The following is a 21,834-nucleotide window of genomic DNA, read 5'->3' as shown; positions in this document are numbered from 1 at the left end:
CAAGACTGACACTTTTTGTATTCAAATTCCTTATTAAGCATTTATTTCACATCACAACTGTGGCCATCATCAGACACACTAGCACATGTAACATGTAAAATACCGATATTCTCACATCTAAGACCAATATCAACATCAGGTGGTGTTGCGTGTTACAGGGCATAGGGACTGGGTCAATAGTGTGACTGAATATGAAAGAGAGATAGGCGAAATGAGATATGGGAAGGGTGGTGGTGGCAGGTCAGATATACTGCACAAACTTATCATAAAGGAATTCAGTTAAACACCAAGATCATTTTGATCACAAACCTGTGGGGCGCATAAGAAGGCAAAAAAAGGCTATAGAGGTAGACATCACTAGGGAGGTGACAGAGGGACCAATGTGAGTGCCCTAATGGGTCATCCTATGGTCAAGGAGGGATCTACAAAAAGGAGTGGGCAGAAGGCATTCTGTATACAAGTGTAGGAGCAGTCGGGTAATGTCATAACACATTTTCACAAACAAGGATATGCTAGGGGTGTGGTGAGTGGGGAGAGGCACATATAGCAGTGTAAGGGAATAGCTGAGAAAGTCCATTGACTGAGGGTTCCAAAATACGCAAGTTGCTCCTGAGTAAATGAGGGAAGACGCTGTTGGGGTCTTTATCACCTGGTGCATGTGTGCAATCCCACTACTTAGTAAAAAAAGGGAGGACAAAAGATAGAAGACGGAGGGCCACATCAGAAGGAGCTGGGGGAGAATATGGATAAGCAACAGTGAGTGTAAATATCCAGTGGGTTGACCAAGTAGGAAAGAGCAGTCTGTATGGAGGGAACCGTCACCACACAGTTGTGACTTGTTAGGGGATGAATGAAAGAAGAATGGGGTAAGACGGTGCAGAAATATTGTTAGGAAAGAGTAAAACCAAAGGGGTCAGGACACGAGGTTCGGCTGCTTAATAAATGTCAGCATAATGTGCCATGGTGTCCATCTGAACTTTCAACCTGCGAATGATCCTCTCATAAGCCGCCAATTTCATCATTTATCCGTGAACCAATTTCAGTAGGTGGGATCTGCAGAAGATTTCCAAGGTCTGATAATACATACCTTGGCAACAGAGAGCACCGTGAGGGCATGGCTTGGTTTGGCAAAGGTGAGTGTCCCCTATGAGATTCCCTATGGATGTCAGTCATGTAATGCAGTAAGGCAAACGAGGCAAACATTATGATAGGGGGTCTATAAGAGGACCTCTTGAAAAACCATGCCTGTGACCAGTAAATCATTAGACTCGGGTAGGTTAAAAAAATCTGTAAAGAGGCCCCAGTTTGGGCACATCTGCAGCAGTACGAGTTCGGGCTCATGTTGCCCATGTGCCGTTCCTGTAGGGACATCTTTCATGCAATATTTTAAAATAGCTTAACTTGAGTCTTGCTTGTCTTACACTTGTTTTATGAAACACAAAGGTATCATGCCATATCTCGTCACTGAATGGCAACCCCTGTTTATTATGCTATTTGGACATGAGAGCTACCACTGTATGCATGGAAAACGTTGTGTCAATAATCGCACTGTATAGACCAGAAAACCTATGAATTGACGTCAGATCCTAAAATATGTGCAGACATGAGACAACGGAAGAGAGAAGGAAGGCATCGCCAGTTTGGGTTTTACACAGTGGGCCAGTTTATTATCTTTCCAGAGTTGAGAGGGATGTAGATTAAATTTTGCCTGAAAGGCAATAAATTATTTTAGTTGGCAGTCTATCAAGAGGTCTACCAGGGTGTGACAAAATGCCTCTTTCCACACCTGTCAATATAGCTCACCGTTTCCCAACTGAAGACCCTTGTTGCCCCATGTAGGTGCATACTGATGAATTTAGGGGTCTTGTTTCATAAGCATGTGGGCATCAAACCAAGCGAGACCAGTGACACACATTATGGGACTGTAATCAACCACTGCACCAGGTATTCTGAAAGCACTACTAGGTCAAGGTGACCCCCTATTGGCAGCAGTCGATTTCTGATAAGGACCCAAACTGGTTTGTTCTGACAGAAGCAAGTGCCAGATATATGATAGCTGATTCACCAAGTAGTATATCTTCATGCGAGGCAAAGATAGACCAGTACTCATTGTAGTCTCATGGTGTTTCAAAGGCTTGACCTCAGTCTCCTGCACCCCAATGAACTTTATGAGACCCTCAATCTTTGACATAGTGGCAACTGGAAATAGTAGGATAGCTGCAAACACATATCGAACCGTGGAGTGGCGGTCATTTTAACTACCAGAACTCTCTCCCATAGGAATAATTGAAGGCCTGACCAATTTGAAAAATGTTCACACATCTTCATTAACAAAGACTGAATGTTGTCATGTACCATTTTGCTCAGACCCTGATTTATCAAGATACCCAAGTATTGTAGCTTCAATGACACCCATTATAAAGGGTAACTTCCCAATACAACCCTAGTACTGGATGCAGACATTAGTAGAGCTTCACTTGTGTCCCAGTTAAGACATAACCTGATAAGAGCGAGAAATCCTTGATTATGGAATGACACAAGGAATGGACGTCAGATTTAAAAGGGTCAGCAGGACATCATCCGCATGCAAGACATTTTTCTGAAAACAGATGAACTGGGTTCAACTAACTATGCAGTAAGGGTCACCTAAGGGTACTTCTCTGGATCACAACAACCAAAAAGTAAATGTAACTTTTATCTAGCGAATCTAACATTCTATCTAACCCAAGGAAGTCCGAAAAACTTTAGCACTCTCTGCACCTAGCAACCCAGCATTCTAAGAAGGCGTTATCATAAGCCACCAAAGAAGAACATGTGTATGTACACAGCAGCTACATCCAAATCCACACAGAATCAGGATACAATGAGGATGCACTTTGTATCCTCGACTCCACTGTCTAGTGCTTTAAGGGTGACCCATATTCACCTAAGAAAATTCCACCATGCCAACTTTAACAAAGACAAGTAAATATTTTTGCATTCAAAACTCGTGGAACAACAGATAATTTTGGGTCTGTCTGAAAGGAGATGAATACGCCTTGTAGTATCTTCCAAAAATTGTATGACATCTGAGCCAATGTTAGACATAGTGGTTCATCACCAATTAGACAAGGAATCAATGCCCAGCCACAAGGAGTTCTTCTGTCAAAAAGAAAAAGCTTAAAGTATGAGTTAGCTAGAATGGTTGGGGCACAAACTGTACTGAGTGAAGTATTTTGCCATAGAAACAACAGAACAAAAGGAAGAAGGCATTTCAGGATATGATAATGTTTTAAAGGGAAATATAAATAGGGTTGAGGTGTCATTTCTACCTCTGTATGTATGTTTGTAGGTATGTGTTACATGTACAGCTCAAACGAAAAGCAATGGAGTGCTGTTCCGGAAGTAAGGTAACATATTAGTAACAAATTGAGTGGAATTATGCGTCTTCAAAGCCCGAATCAGTCAACAAGACATACAAATGTGAGGGATGCAGGCGGAGCGACTCTCAAAAGGATGGCATACGTCCCTTGCCCTTTAAGGCTTGAAGTCGTTAGGAGCCGTGGTTTTTAAACTTGTGACTTTGGTAGACCCCCGCTGAGTCACTACTGGAGGCCCGGGATCCTAGCCTAAGCAATTTCAATTATTTGAACCTCAAAATATTACCAAGAAATATAGAAAAAAAGTATTCACAAAAATCTAAATGTTTATTTCAGTGGGAAAGTTTGAGCTTTTCAAAATTTTATTTCTAAAAGATGAAGCACTGCACATTGAAATGTGAAGTATTGCATTTTTACTTTTTTAAAATATATATTTTATTAATCTGCTACTATTATTTCATTTTCTAGACAGTTGTGGACTCCCTGAGTAGGCTTCGTGTTCACAGACCCGGGGTTAAGATCTGGTGATCAAAAGAACATTCACTTAGGGTCGTAAGACAGCACATTCATGTGTACAGCCAAGAACTGATAAGGATTCAAAAACAGAAGGGCTCTTTATTTACTGGTCTGCTGCTGTATTATTGTGGACATTAAAAGAAATGACATAACTCTAGGCGAATCCACAAATTTGATCATGCCTTGTGTAAGGAAATGCCTCCTTGGCATGGTTATCCCCTGACTTTTTGCCTTTGCTGAGGTCAAGTTATGATTTGAAAGTGTGCTGGGACCCTGCTAACCAGGCCCCAGCACCAGTGTTATTTCCCTAAACTGTACCTTTGTCTCCACAATTGGCACAACCCTGGCACCCAGGTAAGTCCCTTGTAACTGGTACCCCTGGTACCAAGGGCCCTGATGCCAGGGAAGGTCTCTAAGGGCTGCAGCGTGTCTTATGCCACCCTGGGGACCCCACACTCAGCACATACACACTGCTTGCCAGCTTGTGTGTGCTGGTGGGGATAAAATGACTAAGTCGACATGGCACTCCCATCAGAGTGCCATGCCAACCTCACACCGCCTATGGCATAGATACATCACCCCTCTAGCAGGCCTTACAGCCCTAAGGCAGGGTGCACTATACCACAGGTGAGGGCATAGGTGCATGAGCACTATGCCCCTACAGTGTCTAAGCAAAACCTTAGACATTGTAAGTGCAGGGTAGCCATAAGAGTATATGGTCTGGGAGTCTGTCAAACACGAACTCCACAGCACCATAATGGCTACACTGAAAACTGTGAAGTTTGGTATCAAACTTCTCAGCACAATAAATGCACAGTGATGCCAGTGTGCACTTTATTGTGAAAATACACCTAGAGGGCATCTTAGTGATTCCCCCTGAAAACATACACAACTCCAGTGTGGGCTGACTAGTTTTTGCCAGCCTGCCACACACCAGACATGTTGCTGGCCACATGGGGAGAGTACCTTTGTCACTCTCTGGCCAGGAACAAAGCCTGTACTGGGTGGAGGTGCTTCTCACCTCCCCCTGCAGGATCTGTAACACCTGGCGGTGATCCTCAAAGGCTCACCCTCTTTGTTACAGCGCCACAGGGCATCCCAGCTAGTGGAGATGCCCGCCCCTCCGGCAACTGCCCCCACTTTTGGCGGCAAGGCTGGAGGAGATAATGAGAAAAACAAGGAGGAGTCACCCCCCAGTCAGGACAGCCCCTAAGGTGTCCTGAGCTGAGGTGACTCTTACTTTTAGAAATCCTCCATCTTGTAGAAGGAGGATTCCCCCTATAGGACTAGGGATGTGCCCCCCTCCCCACAGGGAGGAGGCACAAAGAGGGTGTAGCCACCCTCAGGGCCAGTAGCCATTGGCTACTGCCCTCCCAGACCTAAACATACCCCTAAATTGAGTATTTAGGGACTCCCAGAACCGAGGAAGATAGATTCCTGCAACCTAAACAAGAAGTAGGACTGCTGACCTGAAGCCCTGCAGTGAAGACGGAGATGACAACTGATTTGGCCCCAGCCCCACCAGCCTGTCTCCCTACTTCGAAGAAAACTGCAACAGCGACGCATCCAACAGGGTCCAGTGACCTCTGAAGCCTCAGAGGACTACCCTGCATCTAAAGGACCAAGAAGCTCCCGAGAACAGTGGCCCTGTTCAAGAAACTGCAACTTCTGGTAACAAAGAGGCAACTTTTAAAGACCACACGTTTCCCGCCGGAAGCGTGAAACTTTCCACTCTGCACCCGACGCCCCCGGCTTGACCTGCGGAAAACTAACACTACAGGGAGGACTCCCCGGCGACTGCGAGCCCGTGAGTAGCCAGAGTTGAGCCCCCACAGCGATGCCTGCAGAGGAAATCCAGAGGCTCCCCTGACCGCGACTGCCTGCTTCAAAGAACCCGACACCTGGAATCCACACTGCACCCGCATCCCCCAGGACCTGAAGGAACCGAATTCCAGTGCAGGAGCGACCCCCAGGTGACCCTCTGCCTAGCCCAAGGGGTGGCTACTCCGAGGATCCCCCCCTGTGCCTGCCTGCATCATTGAAGAGACCCCCGGGTCTCCCCATTGATTCCTATTGAAAACCAGACGCCTGTTTGCACTCTGCACCCGGCCGCCCCTGTGCCACTAAGGGTGTACTTTCTGTGCCTACTTGTGTCCCCCCCGGTGCCCTACAAAACTCCCCTGGTCTGCCCTCCGAAGTCACGGGTACTTACCTGCTGGCAGACTGGAACCGGGGCACCCCTATTTCCATTGAAGCCTATGTGTTTTGGGCACCACTTTGACCTCTGCCCCTGACCGGCCCTGAGCTGCTGGTGTGGTAACTTTGGGGTTGCCTTGAACCCCCAACGGTGGGCTACCTTGGACCCAACTTTGAACCCTGTAAGTGTTTTGCTTGACTGTGAACTTAACATTTACTTACCTCCCCCAGGAACTGTTGATTTTTGCAGTGTCCACTTTTAAAATAGCTTATTGCCATTTTTGCCAAAACTGTACATGCTATTGTGATAATTCAAAGTACATCAGTGAAATACCTTTCATTTAAAGTATTGTTTGTAAATCTTGAACCTGTGGTTCTTAAAATAAACTAAGAAAATATATTTTTCTATATAAAAACCTATTGGCCTGGAATTGTCTTTGAGTGTGTGTTCCTCATTTATTGCCTGTGTGTGTACTACAAATGCTTAACACTACCCTCTGATAAGCCTACTGCTCGACCACACTACCACAAAATAGAGCATTAGAATTATCTCTTTTTGCCACTATCTTACCTCTAAAGGGAACCCTTGGACTCTGTGCACACTATTTCTCACTTTGAAATAGTATATACAGAGCCAACCTCCTACACCTTGTCAAAGTAAAGGAGGTATTGGGTGACATTTACTGGTTATGTGTTACTCCAGGTCACTGAGGTGGGGCTAGTACAAAGATTGGGATGAGGTTATATTTGAAGGCCCCTTTTGCATGTTCCCGCACAATTATTGACCCGAAGGTCAAGCCCAGGGTTGTCTATTTCCTATCTTTCCTTTCTATGTTCTACTCATTCTCTCTCTGTATTTTACAGGGAAATACTGAAACCCAAAGGAAACATGGGAAGCATCCTTTAGCTCAGTAGTTCCCAACCTTTTTACTTCTGTGGATCCCCACTTTATCATTACTGGAACCCGGGACCCCACTAAATCAGTATTGGAATCTGTGGACGTCCACCCCCGCATCACCGAGTCATTACTGAAAGCTGGGGACCTAATCTGTTAATATTATTTAATTTTCTAAGCAGTATCAGACTCCCTGAGGAGGCTTTGTGGACCCCCGGGGGTCCCCGGACCACAGGCTGGGAACCACTGGCAAAGAGGAGCACTATTTGCAATACCAGACTTGTACCCTTGCTGCACATATACTGTACAGAGGGATTATCCTGCGCAACTGACACCTAAAACGCAGGTCAGAATCAACAGGTCACTCCGTGGAAGGACAAAGGTCTAATCACATTTAAAAAAGCAAACTTATTAAATGGCACTACTTCAGAAAATTATTTGATGTAGCACCAAAGTAGCTAAGAAAGACCGTTCGCTATATTTTGAGATCATTGCCTGACTGGCAGAAATCTGTGTGTTTTCAAAGAAGCTGCTGCCACGGTGACTCCTCTGAAAGACCTGGAACTTTTCTGAGCGGAGCCAAGTTTAATGGAGTCACTCAGGAAAGTGTTTTGTATAAAAATAAACTCCTAAAGCTGGGTGTGTTTTTGATAAACAAAAAAATGATAGACCTGGCATGCTTCAAGTTTTCTCGTAGCGTAGGGGTGTTATTTTCATTTTTTCCTGTTCGGGACCTCCCATAAATATATTTTTGGGAAGACTTTTGAAAGTGGGTAGGGTTCAGAGGGCGTATACATTACGATGTCCTCAGTAACCCGCCTTGCAGTTTCACCCACTGGCGTTACCAGTACTCAGTGCAATGGCAACACTGGAAATCACATTACTAGGGATTACAGGAATAGGGAAAATTGGTAATTCCGGTACCAATTGCCCTGGTTATTCCTCATCTCCCATCTCTATTTCATCAGGAGGCTTCAACTGCGTTTAGCAGGTTGAGTCTCTGACCGAAGTACACCGGACCCGCAGTGCTTAAAGGCTCCATCGAAATTAAAACAGCACTCATAATCGATCTCTTGGCGTGCAAAGGGTCCCACTTCAGCTTGTGTTTTTGGAGATGGCAAAGGGACACATCTTGTGATGTCCTACCTCACTGATCACCTGCGACAGAGGGGCTGAAGAGACTGCCTAAGACATCTTGTGTCGAGCAGTGCACAGGGCCTATTCTCATGTACCAAGGAGAACCAGTAATATTCTTTTTGTACAAAAGATACATTAAATTACTGGAACTTAATAATCATTTCTAAAAATGTCCGGGACAGAAATATCTATTAAGGTTTTTGGATACTCACTTAATCACGATAAGACTGAGATCTTTCCTTTAAAATGTATGTGTCTCCCCTCTATTACCCTTTAAGGACTCATATAGAGTTCACCCTTCTAAATAAAAGTAAATACCTACTAGAAACGGGGTCTCCTAGATACAAGACTTGGTGGGGTCGAATAGAAACTATCAAAATGATGATTGCACCTCAAATCAACTTTATCTTGGGAATGTTCTCATTATGGCTCACCATCAACCTTCACAATTCCATTAGTAATCTTCTCTCAAACCTTATATGGAAACACAAGACAGCCAGAAGTTCCCAAGGGAACTAAAATGAACAAAATTAAGGATGGCCCGAGTATAGCAAACTTCAATAACTATCAAACAGCTTTCCTTGTCAGACAAGTCGTCTGGTGGCTGAACTCAGAACCAACCACCCACCGTCGTTTGGGTTGGCATCAAATCAGATCTAATCAAGTATCCACCTACAAACACACTCACTCCAATTTCATTACAGACTCAAAGCTCACTATTTATTATATCAGTTACTATTAATGCCATAAAAAATTCAATAAATTGTTCCTAAATGAAATAAAATACTTCGTTTTCTCCTCATTATGGTACAATCCACAAAATTAAGTTACATGGGCGCACAATCTTTTGGAAAGAGTAGACATCTACAGGTATTCTACATATCAAGGACCTAGGTAGAACTGAAAAACCCGTCATGCCATGATCTGTAAGAAATGTAACCTTCAATTGAATTTTACACATTTCTCAACATCGGACTTAGGAAGACTGAAAGACCTCACTCTGCAGACTGTCTTCACCTCCTGAGTTTCATAGCCATAAGGGACATGTAGCTGCAAAACTGTATGGACTTTTTTAAATAAATAACCCTTCAAATACATACATTCAGGAAAAATGTAACAAATCTTGTAGAATTAAGAATACATCTCCAACTACTGGCACTATGTGGGAGCAAGTTTGGAACTCATTTATTTGCCATTCAATATCCCCATTGCTTTACCAGTGCAAATTTTGGATCACACACAGATACTTCTGGACTCCAACAGGACGGCAATAACTAGGCCTATCTGCACAAGCCAATGATGGCACTGCTTGGAACCCTTCGGTGATTTAGATCATCTACTCTTCTATCGCAAAATCATGCAAATTAACGGGAACAATATTGAACAAATGCTACATGAGATCTTTCACACTACTGTCTCTCAATCTTGCTATAGTTGAATTAGGTCCACATACTATTTTTTCACCACCAGATCTCGTCATATGGGACTTCAGACTTTTGGATCTATTATTAACTATTACTGTGAAGACTATTCTAGAGTATTGGAAAAACTCTTAAAACATCTACTTCGACACATGGTGGGCATTGGTTTGTTTCAGCAGAGACGCAGATAACATTACACATAACCACAGCTTCAGCCCCAAATCTTCCAGAGCACTCTGGAACAAGTTAGACTTATACCTCTAAAAAACATAATGCACCCGTCTTTCCATTCACTGGAATATTACCCTCTATTACAGCATTTCGATTATGGAAACAGTGTACCTGCCTTATGCAACCTTGGGAAGTGATCCATCATCTCCTGCACCCTTTTAATGCCAACCCTACTTTCTCCCTCCCTCTACTTTCTTGTTTTATATGTCACTGTCCCTTACTCTTTCTTTCGTCATCCACCTTACCTTTCTTTTTTCCCCTCTACCTCTCTCAGTATTGTCTACCTTATATACCATGCCCAACACCTAAGCAACACACATTGAGTAAGATCTTTCACTGTTACTAGATATATGAGGTAGATATTGTGTGGCTTTATGTGATAATTTCTGACCATGTCTTGCAGCTTTAAAAATGTTGTTAAACTCTTTTGGAAGAAAAATAAGAATGTGATCGTTTCCAATTGTGCTTATGACAGTTTTATAAATGTTCTTTTTTGGTGGAATGGAGATGCATTCCTACAAATACCAGGAATCCTCGTGTTTTCCGGCTTTCGTCTGTGAAGTTCCCTGCTTCGAGAAAAGATCCTGCCTGCGAGCGTCAAACACCCGGAGACGTGACAGTTCCAAGTATAAGCTCCACTGCCCTAGATTCCCACATTCCTCTCGGGCTCGGATACACGAAGGTACAGCTCTCTAGCAGTATTTATCTGCACGACGACTAAACTGTATTAAACCGGAATCTTTTCCGTACAGTACCATGTTTTATAGCAGTGCCCTGTCCAAGGTTATATTATGCAGTATTTTAGAGGTGGGGTAACGAGCATTCAGGCTGCATATAATATAATATAGCACAAGACATCAGGCGGAAGGAATGTGGCTCTGGCCGGCTGAATGATGTTAACACAGGGAACTGCTGCAGCACAAACATCCGTCACTAAATCACTGGACAGCATGCTGCTGTTTCTCTTGAATTTACAATGACAAGGGAAGGGTAGGAAGGAAAGCAAGGGCACGGTGATGTGTGACTACACAAAGCCGGAGAAATGCGCAGAAGCAGTAGCCAATGTCACGGCCTGACCTTGTGCGAGGGTCAGGCACGTCCATCCACAGCCTTCCCCAGGAAGACAACACAAACTAAAAGACAGCGGGGGCAGGGCTATTGTTTTCTGAACTCTGGAAGACCTTTTCAGACCAACCATACAGAGCACTATTTAACAGCGACTTCCTCGATAACCTGTTTTTTATTCACTATGCACCCCAGAAAGGGGAATAACCAGCGGTCGAAGTGTGTATGGGAACTGGGGGCTTGAGTACAGTGCAGGCGGGATCAGCGAGAGTGGGAGTGGAACACCAGGTTAAAAAAATAAATCATTCACTGATTGTTTTATTGGCCATTCACATACAGGTGACTGCATATACAATGTAATGCACAAATTGTGTCTTAAAATGTCAAAAATATTGTTTAAATGTTACAGTGTTTTCAGAAGTTATGTTTTTAGTAAGACACTGACTGTACGTAGTGTAAACCTTCTTATAGGCAGGGCCACTGGACTTATGCGGCAAAAGCGAGCCAAATTATACAGCAGTTTTCAGTACATTTTGCGGCAACAAAAGGCAAATTATTCTGCATATTAAAGCACATTTTGTAGTAGTATTATTTAATCATTTTGTAATTTTTAGGGTCGAGCCTGCGAGTGCATGCACTTGCGCATGCGTCTCGTATGCAAGATGCTGTTGTGTTCAGTAAAGGGTTTGGAGCCCGCCTGTCGCTCACCATTTGTTGGTTTGCGTGGCATTCTTCTTTACAGCCTCGTAATTCATTAAGGCATGTCTGGCATCATTTCTGTTCCTCTGTGTGGAGCAGGGATCAAGCACTAATTGATTTAAACTTTATTAGTTCCCGTCCGCTGCTCTCGATGTGATTGAGGTACTATTTTGTTCTAACTTCCAGTGCCCTGCAAACAGAAGGCTTGTGACTGGCAAACACGTGCCCAGCAGGACAAACAAAATGTCAAAGTTTTATTTTTTAAAGCTAACTTTGTAACTTTATTTTATTTTGTTAAGACGTCTTTCCTCAAATTGCGCACCTTCGCGGACCTAGTGGCCGCTGGGGTTATGCACACAGGAGCCTTTCTGACGTACAACGCCATTAAACGGCTGCTTAACAACCTCTGGGGATCTGGCAATAATGAACCACCCGAATCCCAACTACTCACCGTTATTCTTACCATGGGTAGCGCAAAAGGCATCATAACTAAACTATATAAAGCACTGTTGGCGGAAGTCTGCTCTGCGCTAAAGCTCGCTAAAGCACGCTGGGACTCTGTCCTCCCTGCACCACTATCACAAAAAAACGTGGACTGCGGCTCTCACAATGATTAAGTCAATATCCCGCAACCCTCGGCTGCGCTACACCCAATTCAACTATATTCACCAGGCATATTTATCTCCGGCCCGCATTCAAAGAATATACCCTAACGCACACCCGACATGCCCTAGATGTGCTATTCCGGCAGCAGATTTCTACCACATGGTCTGGAGCTGCCACCCCATAAACTCAGCTTGGCATCGGGTCACAAATACCACAGCAGACATTTCATCTCATACTCTGTCGCCCACCCCAGACTCTTGTTTACTTGGCATACGTCAACGCGCCAAAGGCGATAAACATTTGCACAGATTTATTGATTTGGCATTTGTTGTCTTTAAACGCCTAATAGCCACGCACTGGAAAGCCCCACACGTACCATCTCATGCTGCCTGGCTTCACGACTTACACAACCGCTCACAAGCCGAAGCTCAGACATTACGCTTACTGCAACACAAAGGCCTACTACAGGATGGCCCCGAAGTCTGGGACACTTTCGTGGTAGCGACTGAAAATAGGGATTACACATACCCCCCTTAATAATTAAAATAAAATAAAATAAAATAACAACGGCAGAGGCATTATCCTTCGGTTTAATAATTACAGTATGTTATCCTCAGATCCCCCACCCACAATCATTCTGTACACTAACCCCCTCATATCCCATCCTAACGTAATGTGGTGGCACTTTTGGATGCTTACGCCAGGACCATGCCTTCACGCACCTCATGCTCTGCTTTGGTTATCCCTAAAATGGCTCCATGCCCTATTATACCCTCACAACCAACATCTCAATGGTGCTGCCCCGTCCTCCATGCACAATAATCTGATCTTCTCTCTATCCCTCCCACCCTCCAGGTTTGGTGTATCCAATATTAGGAATAATATTAGCGGTGTTTAGCTGTGACCTTTGTTAATTAATTAGTTGCATAATTTTCAGTGGTGTTCTTGGAACTGTATCGCGCAACTGCGTTGTAGTGACTTATAAATTAGTGTAAACAGTTTGGAAAATTATTAATGACTAAACGTGTTGTTGTGTATGCATAATGTTTAATAAACAGATTTAAAAAAAAAAAAAAAAGACGTCTTTCCTCAGTTTCCACTCATTTTTTATTTTTATTTTTTTGCTTCTGGGCGCTTTTGTCAAAAGATGACAATTAACTTGTTCAAAATATGCAAGGCCTATTGCATTGCAAATGCTTGGTAAATTTGAAAACACTGTCTGGGCATTGGTTTCACCTCATTAGTACCAGTCTAACACCCAAATATAACAATAAGCAATAGAAAGGTGACCAGTCCAGCTTTGCAAAGGGCCTTCCACTTCGCGTCAGCACATGTTGGTCGGTACATTTTTAGTAACTTTTGAATGGTTTGAGCTAGACTATTTTTTTGCTAAAATCTACAGATTATGCAGTAGATTATGGATTATGTGGCAAGTGCGGCAAATCTGAAATTATGCGAAAATTGCCGCAACCGCACAATCGCATAGTTCCAGTGGCTCTGCTTATAGGTTTTGATTAAAAGAACACATTCCAGATTCCATCAATTAAAGCCTGTGCCGGCTCCCAAGCAGCGTTTAGATTTGCTGATTAAACTATCGCACACATATACATTTCTTTAAGAAGCAGGAACCCTGGAGAGAAGACTTGCTGCTTCTTTTGCTGCCTCTCCTTTCTCCCGCTCCAAAGTAGCGGAACCACCACTTCTCCCTTTTCAACCAGCAGGAACTCAACCGTTCCGAAATGTTTTTTTTAAATAAAGAGTGTGGGAACTGTTTGGATCAACCTAATAAAGCTTGGGAACGTCGCTCCTCCGTTCCCCTGCCCACATCGACCCTTGGGAATTACACAGTACAGGGCACTAAGGAGGTAATAAAACCTTTTACACATTCTGAGCTGCAAAACTCAGAAATGTGCGGTATTCTCTTTTTACAAATCCCACTAAAATTTTTATGGCAAATATTGTTCGGAGGGGAAAGGGTGTGGGGTGGGCTGACAGTAAAAATTAGTACTTTGAATATGGGTTTGGGTGTTCACGACCATATTGGGTTTCCCATTTCAAGATTCAGATACAGAATCAACACGCAAATCTCTTGAATAACACAACATACCTCCTCAGATGTGGTTTGAGCAATAGTTTCTACCTCTGTGCTTTAAATTTCATTGTGAAGTGCCACGCTAATGGCAGAGAGCAGCCATTCAGTGGCAACTCCACAACCTACCTGGGAGGCATTGGGCCACACAGCGCGGAGCAGCAGTTTGTGAAGATGTTGCCATAGCTGTACGGATTGTAGTTGTCTTTGCCTCTTTTACTCGACCATGATCCTTTAATCTAGAAAAAAACATAAATATTAATTTGGGAGATGAAGGGGAAGGTGAAGCGAATAAACACACATCATCTCTACCACGCAAAACCCTTGAAAGAAACAAACACAAAAAAGAAAGGCCAGGCCTGACCTTGAAAAACAGCAGCGAGTACACACAAGTATGGCACACCCTAGTGTAGGTAACATTGCTGCTTGCAAATCACTCCTGTACATCATACGCAGGGAGTACCAGCGCCACACTGAGCATGTAAGGCTATTGAACATACTAGTGCATCTGCCACACTTTCACTACTACACATATCACTTGTAATGCAGCTGCTGTGTCGTGGTTTCTACTCAACAATTTAAGGTTTTGCTGCTCATGCCAAACCGTTGCTATTCCACTGGTGCAGGCTGTTCTGTTGCTGTCACACTTGTTGCAGGTGTTCTGTTGGAGGTATGCTGTTTCTGGTATGATGTTGTGCACGCCCATCTGCAGGTGGGACACTATTTCGGTGCATCTTATGCATGTACTTTTGCTGTGCGACATTGTGTATATAAAACTGGTCCAGGTAGTTCTGTGGTGTCACAAGCTTTCTATATGCAGGATGTGCTGCTTGACTGTTATGATTTATTTTGATATATTTTATCTACGAAGTAAGACCCTCTTGACTAAATAGGCATTGGCAAAGCCAATAGGTTTGTCTATTTCCAGTTGAGCCAGACGTATTGGTTTTGCTAACGCTGGTTAGTGAGCTGCATTTCTATTTCAGCAGGGAAATTGCTGCAGGAGCGGGGGAGATGCTAAATGCGCAGAATCTTAAGGCGCGTCAGCGGTTGAATGTGTTTCTTATAGATGCCAAAGGGTCATTCCTTTTATTAAAATCTCTAGGTAATCAGGCATTTTATCTCTCTAGAAACTAATTTGTTTTGATGTAAAGTGAACAGTAGTGTCTTGTGGTTACAAAACAAAAGAGAATTGCATTTTGTATAAGATGCATGCATGTGACATATAACTAAATGTAAAAAAAAGTGAGATCACAGTGTACTTTTAATATGTAAAACAGTCCCTAATCGATTCAAATAAAGGCACTTCTTAGGATGCAGAAGTATTCACACAAAAGTTAATTACATGAAGGTGAGACTAAAATACTGCTCTTTGCTGTTCCAACATGTGATTGACAATGTTGCAAGCCTATTGCTGAAGGAGGCTTTACCAAGCTAATGGCTAGCCCAGGGTTGATCCAGAGCCTACTTCATGTACACAACACAAGAAGTTGTTAAGAAGGTCTAAGAAGGCCCAGTTGCATTTTATTTTGTTATATGTGTGTCTGTGAAGCACTGTTGTCAAATGGTTTACTGACACTAACATCAAAGGTGCAGAACATTCATAAATAGAGCAACTCATGAGACAAAGATCAGGTCTTAAGTTCATTCCTGAAGCTGAATAAGTCGGTTTTAGGGGCAAAGGGGAGGATAAGGAGGAGGGTAAGAAGCTGAAGCTACGCTTCCCTTCTTCAAAGGAAATTAGCTGACCCCCATACGCACAGGTTAAGGACTGTACCACAACAGTGGGGCAAGCATAGATAACCGTCTATCCCTCTGGCCTGTAAGAACCGGTATAGCCTTAGGCAGAGGGCTATAATGCTATATTAAAGAGTTGTGGGGTCTTCTCATTCAGCCGACAAGTTGCAGGAAGTAGCAGACTTACATCTTCGTTTGTTGTTTGATTGGAGCTGATCAAGTATGTATGAAAACCTGAGAGACCAACAATGGACCACACTGAAAAAAAACACACCACGGCCTCCAGCACAGTGATGCACAAGTCAAGGAAGAATCAGTAGGAACAAACACATAGCATTTGGCTACATTCTACAGTCTGATTTGAGGTGCCTATTCTCCTATAAAGCGGGTAAACAATATGTGCCTCAGCTTTTCCTTCTGTAGTTGCCACATTATAGCATCAGATTACATAATTCCATCACTATGCATTTTGACAACATGGGTGTAGCTGAGCATCTATCACAGTGATACTCAAAGTACAGCTGGAGGCCGCTTGCCCCCTCCTGAAATTTACATGCGACACTCAGCCCTAACATTAAAACAATTTTAATTAAACATGCAAGTCTTTATTTAAAGGTTAATCAAAGTCAAAAAAGGATGTAACTGGGTTGTTCTGCACCACTTAACTTTAGGAACACCTTTAGTTTCAAAGCCACATAAATGTAAAACGTGATAAGATCTCTTCAAAATTCAAAAAGTGTATTTCATTAACATGCAGAACCATTTCACCTTAGTTCATCAGATATCACTGCATTGATAAGTATTTTTTTAAGTGCTAGTTTTCAAACATGAATTTAGAAACATTCATTCTTCCACATACACCGACAAAGATTGCCAATAGTGAACTAAGAGTCGAGCCCGTTGTAATGTGCAGTCTTAGGGTAGCCTGGTTTCCTATTATACATGAACGGCATGGGTTCCTATTATACATGAACAACATTATAGTTTAATAAATCAAACACAGGAGGTTTTGTACAGCATACATCCTGAAGTCATGTATTTTCAAGGTTCTCTAATATGTGGTAATAAATAAAGTGAGAAAGTATAATAAAACAATTGCCTAGGATCACACAATTTGGTAAAGTGGGGAAGCTGGGATTGGTCCCAGGTTTTCTGGTTTCACTTTGTGCAATTCAACCGCTAGATGTACATGCTTTGCTTCCTAAATACCCACCTTACTGCAGCAACCTCCCCCCTTCAAGACCACCACATTGCTGGCATTAATGCAGTCCTCAGTCACATCACAGATCAAACTTTGTGACCACATGGAAAATGTTTAAGAGTGTCCATGGTCTATCATTTATGAGCCCTATACATGCATTGTTCTACCGCTGGAAAGGCCACATCAACAGCAAATCTTAGTATTGAGTTTACATAATCAGGGGTCAACTTGATGGAAATGTTACAAAAACAAGTATTATGACAGTCATCGTGGAATGCTGATTTCAATCACTTCATAATATTTTTAACAATATTACGCCTAATCTAGTATCTTTTCAACTTCATCTCTTGAAAAGAACAAAAATAATGTGTGGAATTCTTCTCAGCCACTGCTAATTACTTGGGCCACATTTCAGTCCATCATTTCTTTGCTCAATGTGCCACTACGGACGACCAGACATATGCATACCAGCCTTGGCCCTACCCAAAGAAGGACAGTACACCCCAAACTGTTACCCCAGACCCATTCTGAAGGGAACAAAACAATCTCCAAATGTCTGAGCCTTTTTGAGCCTCATCAGTGACATGCAGTCTGAGTTCAATATGTGGGCATATCCAACCCCATTTAGAGTTACTCACTGAGAAGACCAAAACAGATGGACTGAATCATTTCATGAATCAGCCTCTTAAGTGAGGGGTCTGTCCTAGCAGTATGAGATGGAATGCCCCTTTTATGGATAAGTCAAGTCTGATTTTTATATGGTTGGTGCCTGTCTGCAATGAACAAGACAGGTTAAACATTGATGGGCTTGGATGAGCCGAGCACCTGTAATTTTGCCTAAGTGAGCAGGAGAGGTATGTCCAGACATGGGTACTGAGCCTGCTGTGTCACAGGGCTCAAGCTGCATGTCACTGGTGAGATCCAACACGGCCAGAACAGATCTGGGTTTCTTGCATTTCAGCGGCAACATGGTCTAGCACTTTGGGTTGGACTGCTCCTCATGGGATAGTAAGTGTAAAACCAAACCAATCAAACCCTCCAAATTCCACCAATGAAATGCTTCAACGGTCCTGATGCCAATAACTTTTGCCCGCCAGAAAAATGTCTCTTTTATCAATCACTTGGGAGCAGCCGGTCAACGTGTTTTTGATAGTTTGCCTCCAATACCTGCACCTCCAGGATATGGAGCACAGTGGAATGTATTTTTGGAGGCTAAAGAGAGAATGAAATAGGCCGTTGTGTGGGTTCTGGAAAGAGAGGCGGTTTGGAGTTGACTGTTGCCTCTGAGTCTGCTCGCGGTCCATGCAGTCATGGGTCTTTTTATCCAATAAAATGATTTATTTTCTTTCTACACCCTACACTTTGTGACTCCTTATTTAGGAACCAAGACAGATGACCTTCACCCTACGTAGCTTAATGCTACGTGGATTACACCCAGAGTAATCAGCCCTGGGTGGGACTAATCCAAGCCTTTCATTGTGCTGCACTTTCTGCCTTGAGTTTCCATTGCATAGCATTGTAATATGTTGACATCCTAAGCCAAGCCACCTTAAACAGAACTGGCAAACAAGGGCATGGCACACTGACCTAGTACGACTACGAACACATATTTTCCCTTGTTTTGGTCCAGGATGCATGTCATCTTTTCAACTCAAGCAGTGATAATTTCTAGTCAAAACTGCTAAGCCGTCTGTGCCACAAACAGAGGTAAAAAAGCAGAACTCACTGCATCATCAGTGAAAGAAGCAGTCTGCTTTCTCTCTTTCGAACAAAGAACCTGCATCAGATTCACTGAATGTCCTCCTTTTGGCTAGCCACAAAACATACAATAACAAATTACAAATTGTCCAAAATCAAGCAGCATGATCCACCACAAAGACAGCACCTCATTCCCAAAACATTTACACAGGCTGCCAATTGAGAGTAGCATCAAATTCAGTGCTTTGTATCTTTCACTGCACCATCTGGAGTACAGATCCTGCTTGCATTCCTAACAGAATGTCTGAGTATAATTTTCCACAAACTCTATACTAGGGAAATTTGGCCCAAAACACTTGTTATCCCATTAAATAAATACAGATCCAGCCGCCACTTGTTAAGCAATTAATGAGCGGTCCTGTGGAACTTGTTGTTCTTAGATTTCAGAAACAATGTAAAACTTGAACATATTTGAGAAAATCCTTAAGATGGTACTATTTTAAAAGTACTATAATTATTAAATTCCAAATGACCGCTCACCCCTGTAACCCCCTAAATCAAGGAACACCTATTTATACATTTTTAATTTAGTTTGAATTTTGTACAAAATGAAATGCGAACATCCCTCCTACTTTTCCACCATCCCTCCATCACAGCATCATTGTGATCACTGCAGTAACCAACATCCAACATCCATTGGCAGTATTTAGTTGTAGACACATACATGCAAAATAACAGCATTAGAGTGATGTGATCCATCCAGCAATATGAATTTTACATTAAATAGAAAATGCTCCAAAAAGGATATCTTGCTGGACTGTCCTTGAGGGCACTGAGGAAGCCTGCCTGCTGTGCACCTGTGAAAATAATAAACATAATAAATTACTCTTGATTTCATAACCATGTGAATCAGTATAAATCCTTCACCTCCCAAAAGCCCTCCTCCTGCCCCAGGCTTCCACTGTCACCTGCTCCTTTGCCATATGAGCCTATGTGCCATACAAACTGTTCCACCTATGAGATGCAGGTTCATTCCTATTCCACAGTTCTAGTGCTTTGGCAAATCCACTTGATTGGCCTGAAGTAGGAAGTGAAGCTAATTTTAAAACCAGGACCAAACTGTGAACCACCATGAGCCCTGGCAAAGCACTCCCACATTGAAGGAGACCACAACTTGAATGGAGGCATGGGGTTATGATGACCTGTCACCCATCATGCTTTTAAATGCAGCCGCCTAGCCTACAGCCCACAGATTGCCCAGTGTGCCCATTGTAGAACCTGGTATTGTTGTATACAAAATGGCAGGCCTTTATGAATAATTATTTCCACCCTAAGCCTAATTAACTTTATCCCTTAGTGAGTTCATTAGAGAGGTTAAGATCGCTGTATTTGCTCTGCTGCAAACTGATATCAAATGTGTATCGGAGCATATTAGCCAAGGGTCGAAAGTGCCGAATACAACAGGAATTGGCACGCCGAGCAACTGAAAAAGAGATATTCTGATTTATACTTGGTGATAGAAAAATTGAAAAATTGTTGTCCAAAGATTTTCATTTTTGATTTGTGTTTTTGGATCATTAGAGAAGGAATTTAGCTTTGGTAGACATTGCTGATCCGGGCCAAATTTTTCTGGACAGCATTTTTAACAAGCATTTGCAATGCAATAGGTCTCGCACAAGCAAGAGTTAGAGCTGTTGGCGTTGTAAATTATAATGCCAATCTCGCCTTTGGAACCTTATAAATATTTAGCCATGCAGCACATTAAACCTTTATCAGAAATTAACTGTGTTTTTGCATTTCTTCATTCACTTGGCATTAGACTGTAATGATCCGAACAGCCCCTACAGAGCACCACGTTCAATATAGCATTTGGAAGAAACATGGTCATGTAGCCATATAGTCAGCCAGAAGAGGGCATGTTCACATGAAAAAATAATGACAAAGAGCATTGCTGTGTAACCATATAATCAGCCCCCTGAGTGCATAGTATATTACACATTTTGAGGCCTAGCATGCCTTTTAAATTACATTTAACTGTGGAGTCAGTGGCACAAGGGTGCAGTGCCATAGGTCATTACTAGATGTCCCTGTAATGTCAATAGTAGAAGGTGCAGTACCACTGGTCATGGCTAGATATCCCTGTAGAGTCAACAGCAGAAGGTGCAATACCACTGGTCATGGATATATGTCCCTGTAGAGTTAACAGCAGAAGGTGCAATACCACTGGCCATGGCCAGAAGGGTTGCTAGGAGGAGTTATGTTCTGTCTCTAAAAGACTACTTGACCCCAAAAACCTATGTTTTGATACCCAAATGTACTATATAGGTCTCATGGTTCCTGAAATATTAAATCATCTCTGCAATACATTCACTATTTTAAAAAATGCAGTTCAGAAAAAAATCGCCCTGGATTAGCAATGTCTACCCAAGCTAAATTACTTCTCTAATGATATAAAAACACAAATCAAGAATGAAAATCTCTGTACAACAGTTTTTTACAGAGGTACATCAAGGGGCCAGGACTATGAGATTTGTAGCCTTTCTAAAAGACATTCTGTACATTGATCTGGGCAGTGCATGAGAACATTTACAAGTGGGATGGTTACATAAAGATAAGTTGATGACACAAGGGCCTACATTTATTAAAATTTGTGTGGGCAATCACAATTTCGCACTGCACCCATAGGTCTTTTTAATGGTAAGTACATAGATGCAATGCTTTGTGTCACTCTGTGCAACTTTAGTCTATGGGTGTGCCCATGCAATATGTTAATAAATATCCCTTTTAATGGTCTTGGTTGTGACAAAGATGAAACATTACATAGACATATTTACAGAGATTTCCATATTTTGTTTGCAGTGGCAGTCAGAAACATTTATGGTGCGGTGTTACAAGGTGGAGAGGATTTCTCAGGTCAAGGGTGGAGTTGACGGTGGTCTTGAAATCAGGAAAATATGTAGTGGCTCTGGGCTGATTGTGGAGGG

At 42.7% G+C, this 21,834-nt stretch overlaps 1 protein-coding gene across 2 annotated transcripts in view; it reads right to left on the bottom strand.

Annotated features, from left to right (window-relative positions):
• The window catches only part of ZDHHC14 (zinc finger DHHC-type palmitoyltransferase 14), a 435,812-nt gene that overhangs the window by 11,198 nt on the left and 402,780 nt on the right, over window positions 1-21,834 (bottom strand). For both annotated transcript variants that reach the window (XM_069235302.1, XM_069235303.1), the window contains exons 5-7: window positions 19,659-19,707; window positions 16,139-16,241; window positions 14,344-14,453 (exon numbers count right to left, since the gene is read on the bottom strand). In XM_069235302.1, the coding sequence (XP_069091403.1) occupies window positions 14,344-14,453; window positions 16,139-16,241; window positions 19,659-19,707 (262 nt within the window). The remainder of the gene's footprint in view (window positions 1-14,343; window positions 14,454-16,138; window positions 16,242-19,658; window positions 19,708-21,834) is intronic.

The sequence above is a fragment of the Pleurodeles waltl genome, chromosome 5, assembly GCF_031143425.1.
Source record: "Pleurodeles waltl isolate 20211129_DDA chromosome 5, aPleWal1.hap1.20221129, whole genome shotgun sequence".
NCBI classification, from domain to species: domain Eukaryota; kingdom Metazoa; phylum Chordata; class Amphibia; order Caudata; family Salamandridae; genus Pleurodeles; species Pleurodeles waltl.
This window is presented reverse-complemented; position numbering and strand designations above follow the sequence as displayed.